Genomic DNA, 27,561 nt, shown 5'->3' with positions numbered 1-27,561 from the left:
ATCATCTGTGCATCAGATCTGAGCTAAACACGCATGAAATCATTTCTCTGTTCCCAGTTCAATGTAATGTGTTACAGATGCGCTGTCTGCATGTGCGCTTCATATAGAAATGCATTACAGAAAGGATACTGTATGGCTGACATATTTCTAGGAAGTTGACGTGTTGTGGAGTGTGACATGCTAAAACTTTTTCAAAGGGCATCTTTTATCATCATGCATGTCACTGTTATTCAAATAAATGAGACCACATGGAATATCTGTAGGCTCCTTTACAAAACACAGGGAACAAGACAACGGCCTCGTCGCTATAACACAGGTCTCAATACAGTTACCGTTACTACTGTAAACTGTTTGCATACACACCGCAGCTGTGGGTTTATAGTTCAGTTAGTGGACCATCAAGAGCTGCGAGTGAAGATTTCAGCATGTCTTGAGAGCAGCTTTCTGCGGTTTCGGGTTCATAACACACGATGCACTAACTATAATGGAGATTGCAGAACTTCAACAAGCTTATTTAAATCCACGCACAAGTATAACAGACAGATTTGTTGATTCTGCTAAGAGCCAGAAACTACTATTTAAGTAAATAAAAAATAAAAATAAAAATATATATATAGCGTTTTCGCATAATCATCTATTTGATTGTTGTTTACAAAACATAAAAAAATATATAGGTTAAAATAGAACTAAGTTATGACAACACACATGTTTTTACACTGCTTTAACTCATCAAAATAAGTTAATTTCAATTTAATTATAAGTTATATGAGATTCAACTCGTTTAATGTCATTTAAGTTGAAATTACTTAAACATCCACAAGTTGAATAAACAAGTTGATTGAACTTTAATATTTAAGGCAGCAACTTTTTTTATTTATTATTATTATTATTTTTTTTACAGTATGTAGGCCTATAGTATAGCATGGTACAATACAATACAGTACAGTATAGTTTAGTATAGTAGCTATAGTATATAGAAGGCTTAGGCTATATTTTAAAAGCTTTAAAAATATGATTGTTACACACCAAAAACTTCAGTGATGAAAGTAAAGCGTATGCAAAAGCACAAATGTCAGTGCGTGTCTGCTGCACATACCGGTCCGGCGAGTTGAAATGCAAAAAAAAAAAAAAAAAAAAAAAGGATCCATAAGCGTCGCCTCATTTGATGCGCTCGTGCTCTCCAGTGAGTAAACCTCACACACGCGCGCTCCCGCCGCTCCTCCCAGAGTGAAGTTAAAGCGCGAGGCGAGCACAGCTCACACACCGGAGTTTCTCCACAGACACTCGGACTCGACCGTGCGCCTTTACTCCCCGGACAAACTTTACAAACGGACTCTCTATCAAAACCCTTACATATGAACTCTATATGAGACGTACTTTATGCCGTTTGAAAAGAAACGCGAGTTATTGGATACATAAATGCAGGACTGACGGAACGCGCTCGGTGCCTTTACCTCCAATGCGCCGCTGATGCGCTCGAGCTGGTGAGTGAAACGCACAGTATAAGTGGAAAATAAGTGGAAAGTTTGTTTCTAACACACATAGATGTGGATTTGACAGTTTTGTCGTGTATTATTGTGAAAGTACCCATAAATTCATGCTTATAAGTGTATGAGCTACCCATATGTAGCCTATTACAGCTGATCTTTACAATGCATTTATTAATTTAGCAGACAAATGAGCAATATTGCTTTTTATACGCCAGCAGCTCTCTATCTCTAGAGAAATCTTAGATGTGCAGCAATAAAGTTTCAAAGTTGTTCTGAAACTTTGGTCGTCCATTCATGGTTTTACAAACATTGATCGTTTCAAAAGGTTTGATGCTGGTGCACCAGTGCACTTGAAGTGTGTATGCTACTTTTTTGTAGTAAAAGTAGTATTATGTTAGTAGTATGCTAACATTTAGTTCTACTTTTTAGAACTTAAAAAGGTTCTTCTAAAGAATCAAGCTTAAAAAAAAACATGTTTAGTGCAAATTATAACCTTTATTTTCAAGACTTGTATACGAATACACACACTGTTAGATGCTATAATCATTGTGGAATAAATGAAAAGCTCAGAACAACAAATGCAAACACTGGTAACTTCAAGTGCTTGACCGCAGCAGGACAAAAGCATTGCGTCTGGACCACGCCGGCTTCTATTTTTCTCTGAGAAAGCATATTTTGGTGCAGTTTGCTTTAATTTTAGGAGCTCGTCCCACATCAAACTCTGGCAGTCTAAAAGTTCAGCAAACAAATGGCCACAAACAGGTTTAATTTTGTCCGCTCAACGGGAGTTCAAAGGTATACTGCGGCTCAAACACAAATCTGTTTAGTCACACGGGTGTAGAGGAGATTAAATGCGATTATTGCTGCTTTTACCCACTTTATTTCATGTTTGTAAGTCTTATGCGGTGCATTGTCGATGATTAGTCCAAGAGAGGGAGGAAGCGATCAACTATCTTGTCTGGGTCATAAAAATGTCATAAAAATAATACAATGCAGAACCGAGGGCCGAAATAGCGCTCACAGGGACAGCTTGACAGATGCTCTTCAAAGCACAAGTCGTACATTTAGGTTATAAATAAAAAGTAAGACAAACAATACACGCATAAATCGTTCACTTATGTCAAACATGTTCAGATGTTAATGGGTTTCTTCTTCATAAAGAACAATGCTGCACAGAGCTTTAAACACTTTTTCGGAACAAAAAGTGAGCAAATCTTGACATATTACCATCATAAAAAATATTTGTGTGTGACCAAAAGTCAGTGATCTTTCCATTAGGAGAATGTAAAACACATGTGATTCCGTATGTTTATCTCTGCCAGTGTAATTGCGGATTTCAGCGCTATAGTTTACGATAGCAAAGCTGATATGGAAGGCAGGCGTTCATTCAAACATGTGATAATCAGCCTTGCCGTCGTTTAGCGTTTAATTGCATTTCATTAAGTTTAGAGGGAAGCCCAACTCTATACTTAGAAGCAATAAAAACACAACAGAAAGGCCCATTCAATGAAGTTCATCATAGAGGAGCATTTGTTTGAGCACTCTTTGGACACTTTGCTTTTCTAGCACAAAATGTGAGGTTTTGATTTGATTCTAGCTGACATTACGGACTCCTAACACTTAATATATCTTAATTCCTATACGTGAAACGGTTTAGGCTAATAAGAATCAGACTGGAATCAGAATACCTTTCCTGTGTGCGGTTTCATATTTTCTAGTGGCTTCCGAAATTCCTTGGCACTTGTAAATGTCAAAGAGAGAAGCCCAGAGAGGAGATTGTGTAGACGTCGAGAAGACAAAACGGAAGGTGAGAGATATGGTGCACAGGATATGAGAAAGGATGAAACTTGAGGGAAAAGCAAATATTCCTGTCTGAGAGACTTAATTAAGGAGCTGTGAGCGGAGTAGGACTTTAAACATCCCTGTCAATTCATTTTACAAGTTTATTATACACTGGCTTATGGTGTCATGAAAATAAATGGGGTACACTGTTGAACATAATGGATTCAAAAGGGGTCTTTGTTGCAGCGATGCCATTAAAGAACCATTTTGGTGTCCACCATGGAAAAGTTCTTTTTCTTAGTGGGAAGAATCTACTAAAGAACCATTTTCCACTATAAAGAACTTTTGTGCATTAGAAAGGTTCCATTGATGTTTAAGGTTCTTCATGGAACCATCAATGCCAATAAAGAACCTTTATTCATTGAACGTTCTGAAAAAGTAAAATTCTGTCATCATCAAAACCTGAACTCTACTTCTTGTAAATAAAAGTTATTTTAACTTTAATTTAGCCTTCAATGATGTAATAATGTAAAATAATAACCTCCTGTGTTGGTATCATCAGAATGTGAGTGTGAGGTTGTGTATGTGGCAGATCAAGCTCCTCGTGCCAGCTTTCCTCGCAGTGTCAAAATAACATCCCTATGGTATTTCCCTACCGTTCTGTCCAAACAACATCACTCACAGCGCAGAACAGAACCATGGGTTTTCTGATAAACACACACGCACGCACACACACACGCAGGACTCTGCCAAGGCAAACACGGACATCTAAAAGCTATCTTGAAGACCACCTCCTTGTGTCTCTGTGTTTCGTAAACCCGGCATGACAGAAGTGTCTACACTTCTCTCTGTCTGTCCATATAAAGGCTCCTCATTTACATTGTTCCAACAAAACCCTAACAACATGTACAAAAATTGTAACTTGTCCCACAAAGTTTCTGCTACTGACACTAATGATTCCTCAAATCATGCCGTTATATTTGAGGAGAAGAGAGCCGGTACTTTACTTTTAAGTAATCAGGTTTATGGCCATATGTAGGGATCAGATTTTCATAAAGACTACACTAGTTGGATTTGGACTAGTAAGTAACCACCTAGAAAACACCCTGGCAACGACCCGCAAGACCCTAGCAACATAGCAGCAAGTTTTGCATGCATGATTGTAACTTTTTTTTTTTTTTTTTATCTAGTTAAAGCTCTTGTTTAATTTGTCGTGCTGGGTAGCACTGAGACAGTGTACTTGAAAAATTCATAAATATTCTATAATAACAGATTACAAAAGATTCTACAGTAAAATATTCTAAAAAGATTCTAAAAGATGCAACAGTAAAAGTTTCTTAAAGATTGTACATTAAAATATTCTAAAATATTTTACATCAAAAGACTAACAAAATTCTATAAAAGATTCTACAGTAAAATAATCTGAAAGATTCAACAAAAAAGATACTAAAAGATTCTACAGTAAAAGATTCTAAAAAATTACACAATAAAAGATTCAAAAAGATTATACTGTAAACTATTTTAAAAGATTCAACAAAAAATATACTAAAATATTCTACAGTAAAATATTCTAAAAGATTCTACAGTAAAAGATTCTACAGTAAAAGATTCTACAGTAAAATATTCTACAACAAAAGAGTCAACAAAAAAGATTATACAGTAAAAGTTTCTTAAATTCTACAATAAAAAAATTCTAAATGATTCTACAGTAAAATATTCAAAAAAAATGTTTTACAACAAAAGACTCTAAAATAAAATAAAATAAGAAATAAAATATAAAACTAAATAAAATAAAATTGAAAAACCAATTGATTTATTATTCATTCATTCTTTATCAGTAGGGCTGAAATGGCACTGGGCAGAATGTGAAGGTTTTCCATGCTCTTGTTGCCACATGATCAGATTCGTGGTGTCCTGCTGATTTCGGTTCCCTTCTACACCAATTAGCAGCGCGTTCTCTGCTGGCCTGTGCTCCACAATGCAGGATTAAGAGGTTAAAAGTCAGACTGGAGGTGAAGGCAGGGGAGGGGGTGAAGGGGCGTAAAGAGGACTGAGAGACGGGGTTAGTCAAACAGCGGGCGGCTTGACGGAGTCGACGGAGCAGAAAAAGCAACACTTGTGAAAGAATGCAAGGGAAAATAGCAAGAGCTTTTAAACAGGAGTGTTCAGGATCTTCCAGGTGGCTTTAGCGCCCTTAAATTAAACCTCAGCCTTCAAAGAGCGACAAAGCCATGCTGACCCAGCAGTGTGTGTGTGTGTGTAGCCCGAGTCACCCGTCGTCACTGCCAAACCAAACTGAAGAAGACCTTGATGGATGAAGCCAAATGATGCGTTCTGAAGAGCCACATCAAACCTCGCTATAAGTACACACACATGCAATGGTTTCGGGCCGCTCAGCTGTAGCTCAAACCCCAAATAACTTAAACGCAGCCGTTTATCAAACGCTCCCAGGCTAGATTTTCCTATAGCTCTTTCTAGAGCTGATTTGGTCCGCTACAAATATGGCAAAAATCAGAAAAATGCTGGTTTGTCCACCAAGCTATTTCCCCTCAGGAGCACATCCGCGCGAGCCGCCGCAAATTGCCGCATTTTCGCCAGGCAGTAAAAAAAGAAAATGACTTTAATCTAAGGCTGTAATTACCTCCTGACTGAACTGTAATTAGGAAATGAGCCTTGAACCGAAGACGCAGACCGCGGCCCTGAACTCTACGCCAGGTCAAATACTCCACCGACCGCTATTAATGGCTAATGCGAATTCAAACACGGCGCCCCGATAAACACATTCACTTATTTGACTTCACCCAGAAACTGATAAGTGCAGAATAAGTGTTAGTTTAAGATGTTCTTGTTTAAATGTTTAGATTCGGCCGGTCTTGAAGATGATGTGTGTGTGTGTGTGTGTGTGTGTGTGGGTCGCTGTTTGTTTGAGCCCAAGGGTGAGGATGTGGAATGTGTCGGTGAACTTTGCTTGCACACACACACAAACCCAGTACTGTGGGTTTTACCCTGCTAGTCTCCCTACAGCACACACACACACGTCTCCCGGCGTATCGCTGACGTGTGCCTCGTCATGCGGCGTTTCCTCGGCGGCTATTTCAGTAGAGGTTAACGGCACTCGTATCTGCTTTCAGCCCACACGGGTGACATGGTCACTGTGTATCTGTGTTTGCAAAATAGTTCGCATTGACAAGTTTGAGAGAGCTTCAAAAACAAAGATAGTGCAGCTATATAGTCATCATAACACTTACAGTGAAGTGTCATTGCATTAGCATGTTTTTTGCATCATTCCAAGGAATGCAGATATATGAATATGCTAAATATTAACCGTTCAAAGTATCATCCCAGATGGAAATGTCATTGATTGAAGTTCACTGGCATAATTTCATAGGCAAAATTGTCACACACACACACACACACACACACACACACACACACACACACACACACACACACACACACACACACACACACGATCAATAAGTTATGACAGCATTACATTGCTTTAACTCGTCAGAATAAAAGATTCAACTCATTTTTTTAAAGTCAGCTGAATGTAATTTAAGTTGAAATGACTTAAACTTAAACAAGTTGATTGTACTTAAAAAAATGTAAGGCAGCAACTTTTTTGTTCAGTGTAGATACACAGCTATGTTATATTTAAGTTTAAATTAATTGAAAGTATTTGAGTGAGTTGTTGCCATACAGCAAGACAGCAGGGCAGAGTTCGGATCATTTTGAGTTCATATTGAGACCTCTGACTTTTGATTGCAGACTTCGGTGTCTTGGCAAATCTGAGCCTCAACTCTCCCTCATGTTCGGGTCTTTATCTCTGGAGAAACACCTGAGGGGCAAGAGACATAAATACTGTAGACGTCTGCATTTACTCGCATTGCTGTCTGGGAGAAACAATGGAGATATTACAGATTCCTACAGGATTACTATCCGATACCACCCAGCACTGTATCTTTCTTTCAATTTAATGTGGCATGTAAACATAAGTTGTTGACATCTGTAATTTGACCATGTCATCAGCAGATGACTTCAGGCCACAACAGAACCACCCAAAACTCAGAACGACCGCTTCTCAGTGCAAACTACTGCGAGTCCCTGACAGATACCGCATATAGTGAGAAACACGGACACTGAACGCTGTCCCAGCACATGACCTAGTTAAAGCGAGCGTGCCTGACGCGTGTGGCTCAGCGTCTCAGAGGTGTAGTTTGGTGTTGAGTCAGTCGTACTTTGAGCAAATATCCAGTTTCAGGTGTTGCAGAAGTGCGGAGGCACGTCAGCGACTCATATTTAATCCTCAAGGCGCTGCCGACTGAATCACCCCGTGTTTGTGCGTTAATTATCCTCAAAGAACATTCCTACTTAACAAATTACCACAGCCAATCACTGCTCTTAAATATAGCTAACATTCATAATGAAACTTTAGATTCTAAAAACACAATCATACACGGAAGAACATTTGGTGTAGAAACTATTTTCACTAAGAAATCGCTAGTAAAGTTCATAAATAATTACAAAGGAAAACCACTAAATACATTTTTTTGAGAAAATGAAGACATTTTGAAGTAGAAAGACTGAAACAGTATGTTCAGTAACACTTTACGTAAAGCCTTTTTTGTATAATGCATTATAAAGGTATTCATAATGTATGCTATAATGCATTATATATTTACATAAGTAATTGTAACCAAAAAAAAAAAAAGCATTATAATATTTGCCGAATTCTTACTGCATCTGCAGTTGGTTGTTTGTTATGTGTTTCAATGCATTATTCTTTCTAAAGGTGTAACTGATTATTATTATAACTGTGGTTATGATTATTCACACGATGCATTACAAGGCATAATTAATGCATTAAAAATACTTTTATAATGCATTAAAGGCTTTAAGTAACGCGTCACTGTACGTTCTTGTAAAACATACTCCAATAATCTTTGTTTTATTTACAGTTTCAAAAAATATTATAGGTAGAGAATGATTTTGCAAAAAATACTGTTGGTACCATGGTAATGAACACTATATTATCATAATATACCATCCGTACTACAGATTGATTACCATATTCATATATTATGATTGAATCTCTTTTTTTTTTTAAGTCCAGGTCATATTTAACTCCAAAACTTCAAAGAAAACAATACAATTTTTTATTATTTTACAATATTTTTTATGCCAATTCAGCAAATTTCTGAACAACACTAACTATCACTATATGTGTATATATATATTCATATTTTACAATTTAAATCATAATATATTCTTGTTTTTGTATCACAGTAGCCATAATTTCATTTATTTTATTTTTTATTTAGGGGTGAAATATGACCCAGACAGGTTTTGTGAGATTCATACTTCCACGTTATTGCAAGATACTTCAAAGAATACTATGTAAGTCTAGTAATTACCTAGAAGCTGAAAACGCTTCCCTGACTGACATGGAAAGAGGAAAGCAGTGATTTAATGATGTCGTATCGTGCACAGGTGGTGTGTTATCTGATCAAACCACATCCAAAACACACACACACACAACCTGTTCAGCACCACAGTTTTCCTCATCATCTGCCTCAGGCCACATTGTGTGATGACCAGGTTGTGTGTGTTCATCTCACTTGTTATTTCACGGTGTTTACACAGAATCTACTCAAATATCTTCATGCAAAAGAATGTATCATGTGGCTGCTCGATGAAAGTCATAAATTTACCCAACCTTTCAAACATCACACCACTTCAAGTGTCATATTTACAAAAGATGCAAGTCAGACAGTAAAGTCCTCTAACGACAGAACCACAGTAAAGAGAGAATGTTAGTACTTAGGGTCAAGTAAGATATATATATATATCTTTACTGTCACTTTTTGTCACAATTTAATGTTTCCATATATATATATATATATAAAATACAAAAATATTATTTATTTACATATATTGTATGTATATACCTGGATCTTTGTAAGATTTAGCTCACTTCTGGGGACAATTTTGTTACCAAAAGTGAAGTTAAGTGAATCCAAACACAGAGTATTCAGAGACGACTGAACATGAAGACAGAAACGGCAAATGAATTAACAGAAACAAAATGAATACACACATTTTAACACATCTAAATCGATACTCGAAGACAGGGACAAGCAGTCAGCCTGCATTCCTGCACTAAGTGTGTGTGTGTGTGTGTGTGTGTGTCAGATAAACACTCCGGACAGCCTGCAACGCTTCACTCGACTCCATTCAACACCTCTACACTCTCCGCTTCTAAAGACAGCTCGCTTTCTTTCCATCGCAAACACCTTTTACCAGCAGAATGCTACAGTATTCCTGCTCGACCGCTTATTACCTCAAATCTCCAAATCACATGTACATTCATGCATTTAGCAGATGCATACAAGAAAATGTAAATGCATGTGTGTGTATGTTGTTGAGGAGAGATGTGTTACTTTTTTAAGTAATCACACTTTGAATTTTTGCCTGGTGGACAATAAAGCAGAAGAAAAAATGCCCTTCTTTGACTACCTTTGTATTTTGCAGCCTCTTGCATGGTTCATGTGCAAAAAGCACTGAAGTCGCTTCAGATAAAAGCATTTAATAAACACTTGTATGCAAAGCGACATTCATGTCCATAGCATGCACTTAAAGATGAATACTTATGTTTAAATCTCTGAGCAATACACTGCAAACATTATTTTATTACTCAGTCTTGTTTTATAGCCAAATATCTAAGCATGTCTATGATGTAACTGACTTGAGGTATAAAAAGTATCAAAAGTAAATGAGTTTATACTTCAAACTAGAACAAATATCTGCCATTGGAGTCAGAAAAATAAACTTAATTCAAAGAGAGAACCAGATTATTTTTCTGACCCTATTGGTAGAATGGTATTTATAAAAAGAAGGAGGTGATCGTTCATCTGTGGGACACAAACATGCAGACAGGCCTGTGCGTGCACCCTCTCATCCCCCCCACCCCCGAAACACACTTCCTGAAGCATTCCAGCCCAGACCTAAAGTCGGACAAACAGCTGTGTGACGCTTACTGAACCTTTGACCTTCTCTTACTCTTACAGAGCCAGTACACCGAGAAGGAGAGCCAGCGTCCCGTCTCACACACCCTGGTGAGTCTGCACATCTACCTGTGTCTTGAATGCACATGACATGTGAAAACACTTTTAGGAGCTTGGGAGACGAACTCAAGAGCCAGAATTGAGGAGATGCTTAAGCGATCTGGCACATGCAGCTTCCAAACCCACACATTTGGCTTGAGTCAAGGCAAAAAACCACAAAACATCCCGTCTCAATAAACCCCCTCTGAAATTAGGCCGAGAGCTTAATGAAAAGTTGCCTAGTAAGTAAATGTGTGTTTGTGTAAACTTTAGTTTGAACCCGTGCTGCTCCAATCTAAACTGCAACACACCTGAACCAGCCAATCAGGGTCTGTGGGTTCAGTGGAAAATGACAGCACTCGTGTTCCTTCTCAATTTGCATACTTATACTATGTGCTGAATGTAAATACTTTGCTGGTTATGAAAAGTACAGATGTTTGAGTATGCAGGAAGGAAAATCCAACAAAAATACTTTCTAAGAACAGTTAGTTATGAAAACGTTATTTCGGAAAGTTCCATTTGATAATTTTGCAATCATTACGGTTCACTTTAAATGTTCTTAAACAAGTAGTTAGTAACGTTTAAAAAACATATTTGGTGAACGTCACACTTAAACGCTACGGAAAAAAAACATTCAAAGAGGGATATATAAATAACGTTTTAAGTAACATTGAACAAACGCTCAATAAACGTAACTGGAAGAACGATTGTTCATAATGTTGAGAGAACCGAAGTTTTGAGAATGTTGAGTGTGTCAATATTGAAGCAAATTACATTAAGACTACATCTTTATACCACAGGCACCTTTGCGTATACGCTAGCTAACTTCATTACCTTCAAATTCTTACTTTACATTTTTGCACTTCATTTAGATGCAACACTAGTTTTATAGTGATATATTACTGAATATGAATAATTTGGAGCGTCTGCAAATATAAATGTGAAAAGAAAAAAATCAATGAGAACCTTTTCAACAAGGGATTGTGGTTAATTAAGCAAAAAAATAAAACTTAAATACAGTTTTCAACATGCTATGATTTGGGATGCACTAAACCTCATCTCACAGGTCTACTATTGGGAACAGATAGCGTACAAAGTGGGATTCAGTCTAGACCTCCAGGACCAGGATTGAGTATCGATGCTTGGAGTGAAAGCTGGTTATAATCGCCCCTCTCCGCCTCCTGGTGCGTTTGTGTGTGTATAAAGTGAGTGTGTCTCGTAAAGCAGCAGCACTCAAACCTTGAGCTCTGTTAGAAGATGGGGGTTCATGTGTTGTCCTGCCTGAGGTGGGACAAGGGTTTATAAAACCCAGCTAACTCCCACCACCCTGTCACGGCCTGTCCCGACAGCCCGGCACAGGCCTCAGCTCACCCATTCCTTTATGTCCTCTGCTCCTTCTTGACCAAGACACAGAAGATAGGGCTCAACAATAGAGTAAACTTTTGAACCGCGTGTCAATAGCCGATTATGTGTTGTTCATGTACATTCCTGCAACTAGAGGAATTCTCCAGTCTCAAGCGGTATGTGATTCTTCCCTTTCTGGAAGAGCATCTGTGTCAACACCTCTCTTTCAGCATAAAAGCTGAAGCGACGTTACTCGATACTCCTGCTCATAGTGACATCCTGCTCATATTTGTTTTTTACACTGAGCCCGCGAGTGCTCTCGGACATTCTGTATCCAGATCCTCCTGTGTACACACTGCGGTGTGTGTTAGTTTTTGGATGAGTTGCTCGAGCTCGGTTTGCGCAAGAGTAGAGCCAAGGTGTTCGATTCCATTTAGCCTGACTAACAGCACAATGCTAAGATTTACCTAACCTAAAAACACACAACAGAGCCATGCACGTAAACACACACCCTTCATATACGTATGTCCAGATGTTTGCGCTCAAACACAAGACTGTAATAGACGCGGGCTTGTGACGTGACGGATAGAGAGCATGTGGTTTCCATCCATCCTTTAGGCGCACGGCGAGCGGCCACTCGTGCACAACAAGGGCCGATGATCTCGGTGTGCTGAAGGACGGGTGAACATGAAGAGACTCATGGGATTGCTCAAATTGAATGTTTAAAGGAGGGCAGAATGTTTTCCAGAGGACTTGGTTAGCGTGTCTGAGGATATTGGGAAAGAAGAGCACTTTGCAGCTTCACGCTTTATGGCTCACACTGCAATTTATTTTCCTTCTCAGCATTTTTGACTTGTTTTCCAGTACAAATATCTCAACGTTATTAAGTCAAGATACAGTTACTTGGAAAAAAAAAGAGCATCAAAATTAAGTGACTTTATGCTCAAAATGTGAACAAATATCTGCCAATGGGGTCAGAAAAATAAACGTAATTAAAAGGGAAAACACAATTATATTCCTGACCTCATTGGCAGATATTTTTTTCTTGTTTTAAGCAAAAACTCACTTTAAATTTCAGATTTACTAAACAGGGCAAATTAGCATGAGAGCGCTGATGCGAGTGGAAACTTATGCGCGTGATCTACTGATGACGCGCAAATGAAAGAACGCAGACACAGACGGATCATTTCCATAATGACCAACGCAATCTATCAAGAAAAGCGCAAATTAGTGTCTGGTTTAAAACATGCTTTTTCTTGGGCGGTAAATAATGCTGCAGATAAAACCTTAACTGTGTGACGGCGAGAGCGTCAAGGTGGCCGGAAGTCATTAATTTTCAATGAGAGCCGGCGGCGAGCTCTGGCAAGCGCGGCGCGCCTTGGACGGTGAGAGCGGCGAGGAGAATTGAAGTCAGGTCAACTTTATGCTAATGAGCTATGATGCTGTTCGGCGGCAACCAGTTGGAATGTCGAAGTCCTCCGCTTGAGAGGATTCCAGAGAACGCAGTCAAGTAAACTTTGGTTCCGACAACAGCAAAATAGATAAGAGGTTGATCATGTGAATTTGAAAAGAAGGCGCGCAACACTATTTATAGGAAACATTTTTGCGCTAGAAAGCTTGTTTTTCAGTGGGAATGCAAATCAGATTAGCGCTTAACCATGAACACATAAGCCACACTACAAAAATGGCTTTTTGTTAGCAAACATGTAAGGGATAATATATAGCGAGGCGGTTGTTATAGCGAATACAACACCGACAGGCTGATCGGGAGCCAAACGCGAAGCGGAGGGGTCTTGAATCAGCCTGAAGGGGTTGTATTCGCTATAACAACGCCTCGCTATACATTATCCCGCTTATTACATGGCTACCTACCAAATAAATAAATAATTTGACACAAAATATTGATTTAAAAAGGAGTTAATTGATTTAAAAACGACTGTATTGCTTCCGTTAAAGAACACCATGGCAAGAAAATAAGAAATAACAGACCGCATTCTACATTAGAATTCAGCCAAGCCAAATTAATATCACTATAATTTTTAAGTTCTTTCCATCGATCAATTTCTTACTTTCACATTTAAAAGATTCCATGAGTTTAACTATACCCTCCTTGGTCAGTCTGCACAAATAACGATCAACATGCTTGTTTGCTTTGCGGCCCCTTTAAATAAAGTAAAAAAAAGACCAAGCATTCGATCTACGTCAGAGCATCAGAGCGTCCACAAATCTTTCTATGGCGTCGTTGGCGGGGCGGCGAGAGCGGCAAAATACCCTGCCCCGCCAGATGGCGGTGTGAACGCACAGTAACCTTAACCCTAACCCATCTTACATGATTAATTGAAATACTCTCCTTATGAATTTTCCGTTTAAAAGAGAAACTCCTACAAATGAATACGCAATAAGGTCAGCCGCAAAAAAACCCCGGTTTTCTTCACTGCGTGTCTTTAGTAAATCCTGACAGTAGCTTTTTAACGGCAACAGAGGGTTTGCGCTGCCGCACGCTGTTAGTAAATCTTCAACCTCATTTTGCTTTTCAAGTAAATGTATCTTGATTTAAGTATGTCGGGATATTTGTACTGTGGAAAACCTCACCTGTATCAATCCACAGGTCTCCACAGTCGTTCAGTGAGTGTATGATACATGAGCAATAGAAAGTGTTGCGGGTGGCAACATGTCGATAGGCCTGATGTTCTCGCATGGATGGGAACCACAGTCCGTAGCTCGTCTATCTTGCACGTCTCGGCTGTCTGCCGGGTCTTTTGGGCAAACAATGTGCCCTATTGTAACCCACGAGGCAATAGACGGATCCGCATGTCATGTTTATCTTTTCCGTGTGTGTAAGACGTTCATGTGTGTGTGTGGGTTCTGGAAAATGGCCCCAGGGCTACCAGACTCGAAAAATCACCAACGGAAAAGAAGCTGCACAAGCAGGTTATCGTGGCCAAATATCACAGTTGGCTGGAATGAGGAAAAAAAGCAGCCTTCCAGATGCTGTCATCAGCAACACATAAAGACATTCCTAGACAATTACATGTCCTGGTGCGCTCTTGGCTGTCAATAGACCAGTCAGCACTCATGTGATGTGATGACAATCTGGTGTGCTCGTATCTGACATCTATGACATTTACAAAAACGCCCACCAAGTCAATTTCCACTTCCAGATTTATAAACGACTTGTTTCAAATGTTTCTTATCAGACCGGTTCTTTGATGCTCAGTCTTGCATGTTAGCGTAATGTTGTGTTGATGTCACGCCATGTGCAACTAACATAATATACAAAATCATGGGCTAATGATCACTCTGAACTGTAGGAGAGATTTAGACGTGCATTTGTCCGGTTGCAGCAATAATAAAGCGAATAAAGTGACATGTGAAGGCCAACTATAGTAACCCATACTCAGAATTTGTCCTCTGCATTTAACCCGTCCGAGTTAGTGCACACACATTAGGAGTAGTGAACACACACACACACACACACATTGCAAACCGTGGACATTGAGGATCGAACCCGCAAACGTCGGGTTACCAGTCTGACTCTCTAACCATAAGGTCATGATCGCCCCAAAGTGTGTTTGAATGTGTGAACGGGCACGCATGACATTCACGACTAAGAATGTGTAGCGTTTACCTTCTGGCCACTTTTGGTGTTTGAAAATGTGTAGCGTTTACCTTCTGGCCACTTTTGGTGTTTGAAAATGTGTAGCGTTTACCTTCTGGCCACTTTTGGTGTCCGTCACAAATGATTCGCATAAGCGATGTTATGGACGAAGAGCTGAAGGTTACGTTTGAAACCCACAGAAGCTTCAAGTAACTGCTATTTGCTTAAGAGATTCCTGTAAAAAAACAATTGATAAAAAGGAAGCGTGCAGACGCTTGTTTGAATGACAGAACAGGTAGAGTCACTTCAAACGAATGTTTGGAGTTACAAGCAAGTCGCAGAGGTACACTGGAATTCAACACGCGTACACGCGCACACACACACACACGGTTACATAAGTTCATCCTCCCTTAACCCAGCAACCTTCATATTAGTATTATTATTATGTGTATTTGGCCGTTGTCTCTCTGTGTTGAAGCCTTCACAGCTGTGGACGCTACTCTACTTCCTCTCCGCCTCCAGCGAGGCCTCACACACATTAACACTTCATTTCAGACCTCAGGACTGGGTGTTCAACACCACAGCGCCTTCTGACACTTAAAGGGACAGTTCACCGTCCTACACTAAACCTTCTGGCATCATAATCATCAAAACCAGTATTACTTTCTTCTGTCAAACACGAGAGAAGATGTTTTGAAACATTTCTTGGACTCCAAATATCGTCCTTTATGTTCCACAGATAGGTTAGGAACGACAGGAGATGACAAACATTCATTTTTGGCTTCAAACTCTTTTTAATCACACTGTTGGTTACGTGTTCTTACTAGCTTGACAAGACTTAGTATTGTCTTCTCTTTTTTTTGCATTTTGCAAGTAAAAGCATCTTTCTTTAAGAATGTTTCAATATTTATACTAGAAAACAAGACAAAAATGCAGTTTTGTCTCAATTTTGTTTCATCATTAATGGTCACGTCACCCTAATTCATTGTTATGAATGCCTTATTGGCGCTTCAAACCGCTGTCAGTCTTTAAAAAGGAAAAGAAAAATGACATCATTGACCAACTTCTCTAGCTAGCTCTGAGCACTTCAAAGGCTGCCACAGATCACCATTGTTCCTGTGTAACCCGAGGACACCTGTAAGCTCCTGTATTTATCTGTCACTGAGTGACTTGTGACCTCGGAAGACCTGTGGAACAAATCAAATGATCTCAAATCTCATTTTAGATTATCGGCAGTGTAGACACTCCGAACTGGCTTCTAACAATCTTTATCGAGAGTAATATGCAACGCTAACATCTGGAAACCCATTTCTATCACATAAGAAAAACAATCATGCCTTGGTAAACTTATGTTATAATTATGAAAAAGAGTCAAAATTATGAGATAGTAATGTTTTGGAAATTATAACATTAAAAAGTAAAAAAAAAAAATTGTATTCAGACTTTTTATCATAATTACCCTTATAGTTTTGACATTTTAAGTCAAAATGTCAAATGCGGTAAAGAATAATTACAGTTTAGAAATCTCTATCTCATAATTTTGACTTTTTATGTCCTAGTTATGACTTCTCATAATTGTGTTTTTATCTCATAATTTTGACTAAGTAATATTTGACAACTTTTAATACTTTAAAATCTTTTTTAGATCTAAATTGACTTGTTATAATTGACTTCTCTAAATTGTATCTGATAAGTGTCTTTTATCTCATCATTTTTTAACTTATCTCATGATTTTAACTATGTAATAATTTATGACTATTTATATTTTAGACTATTTACATCATAATTGACTTATCTCAAAATTTCGATTTATGTCATAATTCTGACTTTTCATCTCATTTATCATTAGTCAATTTTTAAACTTCTTGTCATAGTTTAGACTTGTCATAAGTGTGATTTTCACACTTCATAAGTCATAATTATGATTTACCAAATTATGACTGTTTTTTTTTTTTTTTATGTGTGATGGAAATGGGCTTTTACAATGAAGCTAATCCCAATGAAGAATCTCTGTGTAATGGAGGTGCGCCTTGAGATCATTGATCAAGCAGTACTGATGTAGGACATCAGGGCCACATGTAAACTAACAAGTGAGCATGTTTGCTAGAAGCCTGACATCTGGCCTCGGCGGCGGACGCAAAGATAGTTCGCTTGTAAATCCATTTCCTTTTGGACTGCTCACATCTGCAGTCTGTCCTTTCCGGTCTCCCACGCAGCTCGTCCCCGGAGAAGCACGCAGTGTCCCGGCGTCTGCGCAGGCACGCGTCTGAGCGCTGGGTTTCCATGCGACCCCGAGGGCGACAACAGGCTGAAAGCACCTGTCCGTCACACAAACCTGCGAGTACCTGCAGCGAAACCTCTCTCTGATATCTGAGGCATCGCAAACAAAAGATCCTGATGTGATCCAGTCACACAGACCAAACAGAGTCCAGACAAGCCTCCCGTCCGCATCCTGCAGATGTGCAACTAACGGTGAACACTGTCGATTCTTTGTTTCTTAAATGAGTGTGTCAGATGCTTATCAGCGCCACCGTGAAAGATCTGGGGGATCGTGTTCAATGCGTTCACTATGAGCGAAGCTGAGGTAGACGTCAAGGGGATGTGCAACCATTACAAACTCTTATGAAGATCTAGAATGAATCCTTTATGTGTTGTTATGGTCCCTGTCCATTTAATTATAGCTGGACTGGATCTTGAAAGAAATGGTTCACCCAAAACATGAAAATGTTGTCATCATTTACTCATTTTGTTCAGCACATTCAGACTTGCTGCATTGTGATAAAACGACGTACAAGAATGAATGCTCTCCGGCAAATGTATTGATTCAATTTAACAATATTTCTTGTTATAAAATTTTAAATGTATATGTGTTATTTAACATCTGAATACATGTGACTAAACATAATTTTAATAAATACAAATTTATTTAAATTTTTATAAAATCCATCCATCCATTTTCTTATCCGGGGATTTTTATAAAACAAATTACTAAATATATAAATATTACATTTAGAATGTTTTAATATTTAATATATAATATATTTAATATAAGTTAATACTGTATTAAAGGCAAACAATTATTTGAATACATTAAAATGTATTTAGTTTATTCATTAAATGTAAGATTTAATTTTGTAGAATTTAAAATAATTTAATATTACATTTATCATTAGATCTTGCTGTATTTGAATATATGTACAATATATTTAATGTTAAAAATATATTTAAACATACATTTAAGAATATTTACATTTATAAATTAAAAATACTATATTTATTATTAGATCTTACTGCATTTTAATATATGTGACTTTGAAGGACTTCTTATTTTTTAGCAAAAGTATTATTCTAAGTCTGCTGAAGCCATATATGAATTCATATAGTTGTTCATTGTATAATTTTCATGGTATGGGCAATAGTTGCTCCTTTAGGAACAACATGAATGATGAATTTTATTTTAGGTGAACTATTCCTTTAACTCTCATCACTGGCGTTACTAAAGACAACCTGTGCTTTTATTCAGTCGGCTCCATTCAGGACTTTCCTTTGTTTTCCACAGACAGTGATGGCAGTGACATGCTCTCATCCAGGTCACCGCTGTAAATCCTAAACCGAAAGAACGCTATTCTTCTCTCAGAAACCAGAAAAAGAGAGCGAGGCCGAGTGCAGACGTCTATAGCCGTGAGTCGGCGTTACCTTTAGCTTTGAAGTGGTCACATGAATATACCAGAGAGCGAGTGAGTGTCTGACTTAGTGAACTTGACATGAAGGCCGTCAGTGATGATGGTCTTTCTTTCTTTGTCCCGCTCAAAACACAATACACTCTACTCAATTTAATTACTACACACTCCTCGACAAAGGGAAAAAACACAACATCAAGTTGAGCAGGTATAGTCGCATTACATAACACTGAAACGCTTCCTGTAAGCTGTTTACCTGTTAAAAGTGGCATGCACAAACTGACATGCTTCTGTATGAAGGTCTACTTATCTTGGGTGCGTCTCAATCAGCTCACTAGCTTTCTAGCTCATTAATCCGTACATCGTGTGCATGAATTCGGGCATCGGTAAGGACAGTAAAGGACCCTGGCTCACTACATATTGGGACACTGCGACGACTCTATTTCCAGTAACATGACGTCCTCATTGTACAACATCACTACTGGTTTTTATGATCAACAGCAGAGCTGATATCTTCTGGACATTGTTTGTTAATGTGATTTAAAGTACATTATGATAAATGCTTTGATTGTTACATATACGTGCTACATTTCAGCCATAAATAAATGATAAATGTCAGCTAGATTATGTTAATTACCTGCCTAGCAATGTATATTAAAGCTGAGATATAATAAAATAATGGTTTGTATTTTTCGATATTGCATCGATGCTCCCTAGTTTTTACGGCTCAATGTGGGATTATTGAGGGAGCAAATGTTTCAGTGCCCTGGTAAGACTTTGCGACTGAGAAAGTCCTTAAAATGGTATTGAATTGCAACTTTAGAGCAACTTAGAGAAGGTTAATGTGGAGTGTCCACTAGTTTATGTATACTTTATCTAGATTATTTTTGCTTTAATATATATATATATATATATATGTTTTTGCCTTCTGTCTGCACACTAAAACCCTCATCAAGAAGTTGCATCTCTAAATTCAATAGAAAAACATTTTTGAAATTGTAATATTTCACAATAATCAAATAAATGCAGCCTTGGTGAATATGAGAAACTTCTTTTAGTTTTTTTTAATCATTCCAAATTTGAGCAGTGTGCCTTCTGATCAGTTATGCATTTAGAAGACACTTTATCCAAAGTGATATACAAAAAGTGGAACACAAGCAATTTGTCAAGGAGCCAATGATACTCATAATATATGCAATGCCAGGTATATTTGACAACTAGATTAGGAAGCAAGCTAGAGAAGTTGCAGATGAAAGAAAGTCAAAGATGCATCTCAAGTTCACATCCTTCAAAAAAAAACATTTAAACAAAATGTAAATAGACTAAGTGGAGTACAGGTAGAAAACTCAAAGCCGAAGAGCGCCCTAGAGCCGATAGTTGTCTTCATCACACAGACTTGACAGGTCAGCTGCTCCGTCTGACTGAAGACACACTCAGAGCAGATCTGAGAGCTTTGGGTTAATCCCTGAGAGGTGTTTTTTATCTGCGGCTTGATAAGTCGCAGGCCGCTGAAGTGAAGGAGGAAGATGGAGTATCTGTGTGAGCTGGATGGGGGTTTATCTGAAATCAGACTCAACTCCCACTCCGTGTGTCTCTGTCGGCTGACTAGATCGTTTCTTGTGATGGTTTGAAGTGATGTGGAGTGATAAACACCGGCCAAAATTAAAAATGATGTTTAGACAATAGCTTTATCTTCAATTCTTCATACCAAGCCTCATCTTTCCGCCAGATGCTTCCCTTCACTCAGAGTCGCTTCTACTTGAAAAGTACAGTCAAGCTAAGATATTGCTGTCACGCTACTGAAAAAAAGGTATATCTCCGACAGAGTGCTTTCCCCTTGATCCTAGTGTGCACTAGCCCTACACACTGCCTTCTGATCTTTCTATCAAGCTCGGCTTCCCTAAAGTTCAGGAAGGGAGGACTGAGGTTTTACTTCATCCTCATTCATCTATCAGGCCCGCCAGATCTCTCTTCACATGCCAGATGATGCTGTGAAACACTACGCCACAGTCTGAATGCTTTGTGCTGGCTGAGGGACGGAAGTGGACTTTGCCCTCCGACTGCAAATCTATCACAGAAAGCCTCTTTCTTTCCTCCTCCTTGGTTTTTCTTTCTTGTATCTTATATCCACTTTCCCTTCATGTTTAAAAGCACCACCCTGATGTTCGGAGGGCTTATCTTTGTGACTTTCCCTGGTTTACGCCTTATTTTCATCGCTCGCACTCCCAGCCTTTCGTCTTTTAGTAGTGCTTCACTTCAGACTTCTTTATACACTCTTTTGAGTCTACCAGATTTCTGAGCTCTGAGGATAGCACATCTCTTCGGATGGATTACAAGCTAAAAATGGCAGCTCTAAAAAATAATTCTGCTCTATGTATTTATTTCGTCCACCTCTAATATCGCACAACATTCCCACGGTACTCTGAGAGCCAAACACCATGGGACGGCGGTGACCTACGACCCCTCTCGTGATTAACTGGCCATAAGCCACAGCGTTCCACCTGTTATCAGGTTATCTGCAAGGTCTGCGTGGTTTTTTCCATCATTGCCTCTAGTAAAACAACTAATCAGGCCTCCCGGACTGTAAAGCGTTACGCGTCGCTGAATGGAGACCAGCGAGAGCTTTTTGGTGAAGGAAACGGTGCATGTGTTACTCTTTCACCCACCCTTTGTTGTAAGATCTCGTTGATAAACATCTTTCCAACTAGATAGATCACAGCTAGAGCTCATTACACGAACAACAGATATACGGTGTCAAAACATGTCAGAGAGTGCAACGCCAATACGAGTGAATCAATATCAGTGCCCAAACAAAAAGCACTTTCTTTCATGTCCCTTTGAACCCTGTGTGATCTTCTTTCCAAGTACTCTGACATTTCAGACACATTTTTTTTTGCTTTTGTGCAGAGAAAAAGTTTCATTAAATAGGAAAAAAGGCAGACAGACCAAACAGAGCACACGTAATAAGCAGAGGATTAGTTTCAGAAAAATATGCGTGTGCTTGGCAGTAGTCCCAAGCTTTTTTTCCTGCTATATTTGCACAGAGCGTCAACTAAACCCACTGTCTAAAGACAGACGCTTGCATCACAGCCAGCAAGTCAATGGGACAGAGCAACAGGAATGTCTAAACCTGCTCCACTGCTTTTTAGACATAGAGGGAAGAAAATGGCAAAAGACAGGCAAATCTCTCTCTCTCTCTCTCTCTCTCTCTCTCTCTCCCAAATGTATTTATAGGAAACCAAATGTGCTGCTGATTGACGTGACATAAGAAAAACAGTTTCCTTAACACCTACATACTGGTATTGTGAGGTGTGTCAGGCTACAAAGTTTACATAAAGATACTTCATAGAAGTACTGCATATCTATATGACTTCCACTCGCTGTCAGCAAGAATGCACCTTAATAAAATATATTTTAAAAATGTCCAGATGTTATTACAAAGATCTTTAGAAACTTACATTGACCTCACAACAAAACTAACAACGTTCTATCAGCTAACACAGAATAAAATACATCCAAAAAAGCTAACGATTTCTGAGACGTTTCCTAAATAACTGCCGAACAGTGCAGGGATCACCAGCAGGGCATTGAGAGTGATGCTTCAATAATGCAGCAGGAGGGAACATAATGATCCTACTATCTCTATGTACTGTCCAATAAAACTGAGTGAGAGAATTTCACCTCATCATGAACTTCTATCAAGAACCCCCCCACACTGTCCAGGAGAGAAACAGAAGGAGGAAAATCGTAAGGGAGAACGAAACGTCTCCACCCCTCCTTTCAAGGCCAGATACTGCAGCGTCTGATCTCACACGAAATGATAAACTGTTTCCCCAGCTCACTTCAGTCTCCCAGCTTCATATCCCTTTATCTTTCTTTTTCTCGCTCTCCTCCCTGACTCTCACGTTCCTCCCTAAAGGTGTCTGAGCTCATCTGATGAGATCTGTGTCTGGTGTTCAAGGTCAGGTCTTCAGGTCCAAAAAAAAAGTGGGCTTGACTGTTATTGGCATAAATCAGTGCATCTCTGGATCTAAATTTAAAATGAATGAATATGAAATGACTGAATGTTTGTAGAAAGACACAAAGTGTACAAACTCCCAAAAAGAGGCAACATTCAACCATTCTTGAAAGAGTATTTCATAAAATACCTTGAGATACCATATGTTTGTCGTCAACTATATGGAATTCAAAATGTTTTGTTTGATAAACAAAGAAAAATAAGGTCAACAAACATCACCCTGAATTCCAGTGTAAGGGTCCAGCAGGCATGTGCATCACTACCACAACCTATTGTTTGAGTACAACCATGTCAAGAGATCTCGCCTTTGATCACCCTTTGAAAGCACTTGGTCTAAAGCAACCCTTTTACTCAAGCCACATAAAAAGAAAAAAGCACGTATTGCAGTATTCCTTGAATTTGCTGAGAGGCAATACAAAACAAAAGAATAACATTATCAAGTACTCAACTGTTTGCAAATTACTTCAAAGTTTTAGTTGTTGATTCATGCCATCCCTAAACTTTGACAAATTTTAAGTGTTTAAGACTGTTGTGTTTAAATGTTTCAGTAAAACAACAAGTAAAACAAAACAAAACAATGTGAAGTTGATTGAGCAAATGTTTACTTGGTTTTCTTGTTGCATTGCAGGCTTGAAGGGGTGAATGTGAAGGCAGCAACATGAAGCTCTTCCTCCCTCTACTGCTGCCCCTCCTCTTCTATCAGCTCTTGTCATCCGCGGTATTGGCTGACACCTGTCCGAAGGACTGTACCTGTCCAGCCCAAGACTCCATATTCTGCTTTAGCCGCAAAGACACTAAAATGCCCAGCGAAGTACCCACAACGACTGAGAAACTCTATGTGTTTAAGAACGGCATTGAGTCTCTTTCCCAAGAGGATTTTGTTGAGTTGGACAGCCTGGAGATGCTGGATCTAAGTCAGAACAAGTTGACCGAACTTCCAGATCGCGTATTTGAACCCCTGTCTTCTCTCCACAACCTGGACCTGTCGGCTAATGAGATCGTTCACATATCCAAGGACAGCTTTGCTGGGCTGGAACTTCTGGAGAGGCTATATCTTTACAACAACTTTATAGAGTACATACATCCTGCTGCTTTTGATGGACTACAACAGCTACTGGAGCTCAAGCTGCAAGGAAACAAACTGACAAAAACGCCTGCTCTGAAAATGCCCCATCTGCTTCTGCTAGACTTACGGTTTAACAGCATCCCCTCGCCAGGGCCAAATGACCTCCAGACACCCAAGTTGGAGTCACTGAAACTGGGTGGGCTGAGTCTTAGCAGTCTGAACGAGGAGCTCTTAGGAAGCTTCAAGAACCTTCATGAGCTCGACATCTCCAACAATCAGTTAACAACCTTTCCAGGAGTTTTGCGGGAAGCAAGGGGCTTGGTTAGTCTCAGTTTGGCTGGGAATCCTATGGGACCTATGAAATGGGAGGACTTTGAGAAACTTTCAGAGCTTCAGGAGCTGGATATCAGCAATCTAAGCTTGCAAGGGTTACCAGAGACCTTATCCCAGCTCTTTCCTTACCTAGAAAGACTGTCTGTTGCGGAAAACCCTTTCAATTGCCTTTGCAATCTGGCTTGGTTTCCTAGTTGGCTGCGAAACAAGCGGATTCAGTTGGGTAGGACGGAAGAGACACGCTGCCACTTTCCTCCTTTTAACTCTGGGAAGGTGCTGGAGAGACTGGGGCACCGAGAATTCGGATGTCCGATTACCACAACCGTTACGACTCGGACAGTAAAGACCACTGCAGTACCGCCAGCTCCGGTTACCAGTGTACCAAGTACAACACATGCAGTTCTCCCTGTCAAACCTAGTAATAACCCCTCTATGGAAACCGACAATGACCCTCCACCTCCAACCCCTAGTAGTAGTATCGACCCAGACCTAAGATCAACCTTCTGCCCAACCAATTTCTGTCTAAATGGAGGAACATGTTGGCTGGACAACAAAGGACACTTTGAATGTATTTGTCTACCGGGAACATCAGGGACATACTGTCAGAAAAACCCACCACCCCATGAGGACTTCCCTACAATAATCGGCCCTATGGAACCTGAAATAACTGCAACAGTGGTAACTAGCTCCTCTATACTCTTAGACCTTCACCGGTACATCGAAATGCGCCCGCATATCCGTGGTGTAACGTTAACTTACAAGAACCTTTCTGGACTGGATAAACGTGCCAAGCATCTCAACGTTCCACCCTCTTATCCGGAGTACACGCTGCGTGGACTTCAGCCAAACTCTACATATTCTGTATGCGCCAGTCCGTTGGGTGAATCTGGGGGCTTGGATCGTGTATGCACAGAGGCCCAGACGGTCAGTCAGCAGCGAACTGCCACTGGAGCACGACTGGAGGACCCAAAGCTCACTACGATGCTCATTCCTGCAGTCGCCATCCTTCTTCTGCTAGTCCTAATAGCTGTGGCTGTTGGGGTAGCTTGCTACATGCACAAAAAGAAATCAAAGGGACACCTGGACTTAGAATGTGATCCGTCACAGCTGGAGCTGGAGGGTATGGACAATGGGGCACTACCCCAAAAGCAAGAGATTATATCCTGTCCATCAAACGTGCAGAATGGTGGCTTGGACTACGAGATGCCCCTCATGCAAGATCACTGTACTGCGAACAACAACATGAACAGTTTGAAACCCTCGTATTTCTGATCATTGCAAAAGTTTTGTGACTTACTTACATGCTAAAGCATGAATTATACTGCTTTACAGGGTACCACAGAGGACAGTAAGAACAGCCACCAGCTTCTTTGTAAAGAGACAGTGGCATTTAGGTGATTCCTGGTGCAATCCCGTAAGGACATTTCTGTCAAAATGACATCCTCCTAAGTGCCTTCTATCATCTGAAAAATAGAAAGACTCTACATGCCAATCTTTCAACCAAAGATCTTTTAAAATTTGAATATGGCTGCCAGTCGTAAAATGGACATAGGGCTGACTGATGAAAAATGTAGGCGAAATATTGATGTGTAGCACCTGTGTGCAACTTTTAGAAGCTGCACTAACTGTGAACCGTAAGTCCTACATTTGTGTGGGCAATTGAAGATATTGACTTCTTAAGTAACAAGGCTGACTCGTATGATGCTTTGTCTAACTGATAGGCATTGTTTCTTTGTTTTATATCTGTACGTTTCTTGTAAATGTTTTTGTACAAATATGTGACTGTTACCAGACGGCTGCTCTTCCCCCATATCTTGTGACTTTAAAAGCAGACAAAACACCAGATTAAAAACTTTGAAGATTAAAATGTACTTGCACCACCAAGTGAATCAAAGGCTTTAGTTTAGAAATGTCAGACAGTCTAAGCAGTTAAAAGTCTATTCAGACTTGAAACTAAATCCCTCCTCTATATTTTAGCCCCTATCCCCTATTCCTCACAGAAATAGAGACAAAACGTAAGTTAAATGGAAATGACTGATTGAAAAGCAGATTAATATACATTATGTTCTGTTGTAAAAACAAATAAGTCTTGCAATATATTATTGGTAGCTACAAATCGGTGGGATCTTTTTTAAATATTTATTTATATACCAAAAAGGGGTTGTTTCCTATACCACTATTCAAAACTTAGTTCTGTCAGTTTGCAAAATTAGCCATTGCACTATTTACATGCTACTCAGCAGAGAGTTTCCTCTTGCAGTCAACACCGTTTTGACAGATTAATATGTTCTAAAACAAAAAAATGTTTCTTTGGCTAGCTCGAAGCATTAGCTAAAAACACACACTCCAACTGCCAACTCTCCAGAGCTTACCATTCATGTGCAAGACACAACGAAAGAGCATGAAACACCCTAAAAATAACTGAGATACTGGCCGTCATTGATCACTCATTGATCACTCTGAAAATTAAGCCCCAGATACTGTGGATTCTTAAAGGTAAAAGTTTACTGAAAAATGCCAAAATGAGACAGTGGGGAGCTGTGGTGATTTACCTCTGTGAGGAAATGTGTTACTATTTTAGCACTTGTTCTACAACCTGTCAAATGATGTTTCCAAATTTTTTTTATAAAATAAAACATGTCAAAACTGAATGGTGAAACCTTCTCCTTAATAAAAGAAGAAGGATTTGTAATTTTAAAAAATTGTTGTTGGAATATGCAAACTGGAAAAAATCTCAGCAGTATGAAGTATTGAAAATATTTGTGAATATTTTCGATAAGATCTGCCTCTAATTTTCCCTGTTTAATTTGGGAAGCTCTTTTTTATATGGAGATGTGTGTATATGTACGATGGTATTTTCAAAAAGCTGCAAATAAAACAAACAAATTAAAAACAATTTAAACATTCTTCTGTTTTTCACTCAAGCTAGCTGGTCTGATTAGCAGCAGAGTCAATTAGGTTTACTGATGTTGAACGTATGTCTTTGTTTAATGTGTTTGGTAATAAGACTTAATAGACGAAAATAAATAGAGAGAGAGAGAGAGAGAGAGAGAGAGAGAGAGAGAGAGAGAGAGAGAGAGAGAGAGAGACTAGCATCCTATATGCCATCTGCAAACGCACCACACAAGGCTTTTATGAGGAATC

The 27,561-nt window shown here is 39.2% G+C and overlaps 2 protein-coding genes across 2 annotated transcripts in view; one reads left to right on the top strand and one right to left on the bottom strand.

Annotated features, from left to right (window-relative positions):
- coro7 (coronin 7) overlaps positions 1 to 27,561 on the bottom strand; it is a 156,290-nt gene that overhangs the window by 38,271 nt on the left and 90,458 nt on the right. The window lies entirely within an intron of this gene.
- vasnb (vasorin b) lies at positions 1,174 to 27,287 on the top strand. Its single transcript, XM_079612176.1, has 3 exons — positions 1,174 to 1,484; positions 10,343 to 10,390; positions 23,647 to 27,287. Exon 3 carries the CDS (start codon positions 23,677 to 23,679, stop codon positions 25,687 to 25,689), a length of 2,013 nt encoding a protein of 670 aa, XP_079468302.1. The 5' UTR covers positions 1,174 to 1,484; positions 10,343 to 10,390; positions 23,647 to 23,676; the 3' UTR covers positions 25,690 to 27,287.

Source organism: Phoxinus phoxinus (assembly GCF_949152265.1).
Source record: "Phoxinus phoxinus genome assembly, chromosome: 1".
NCBI lineage: Eukaryota > Metazoa > Chordata > Actinopteri > Cypriniformes > Leuciscidae > Phoxinus > Phoxinus phoxinus.
The sequence above is the reverse complement of the archived record's forward strand: the minus strand, read 5'-3'. Positions and strand labels throughout refer to the sequence as shown.

Excerpts from the sequence above, each read along its gene's own strand:
- vasnb (XM_079612176.1), top strand. The coding sequence starts at position 23,677 with ATGAAGCTCTTCCTCCCTCTACTGCTGCCCCTCCTCTTCTATCAGCTC.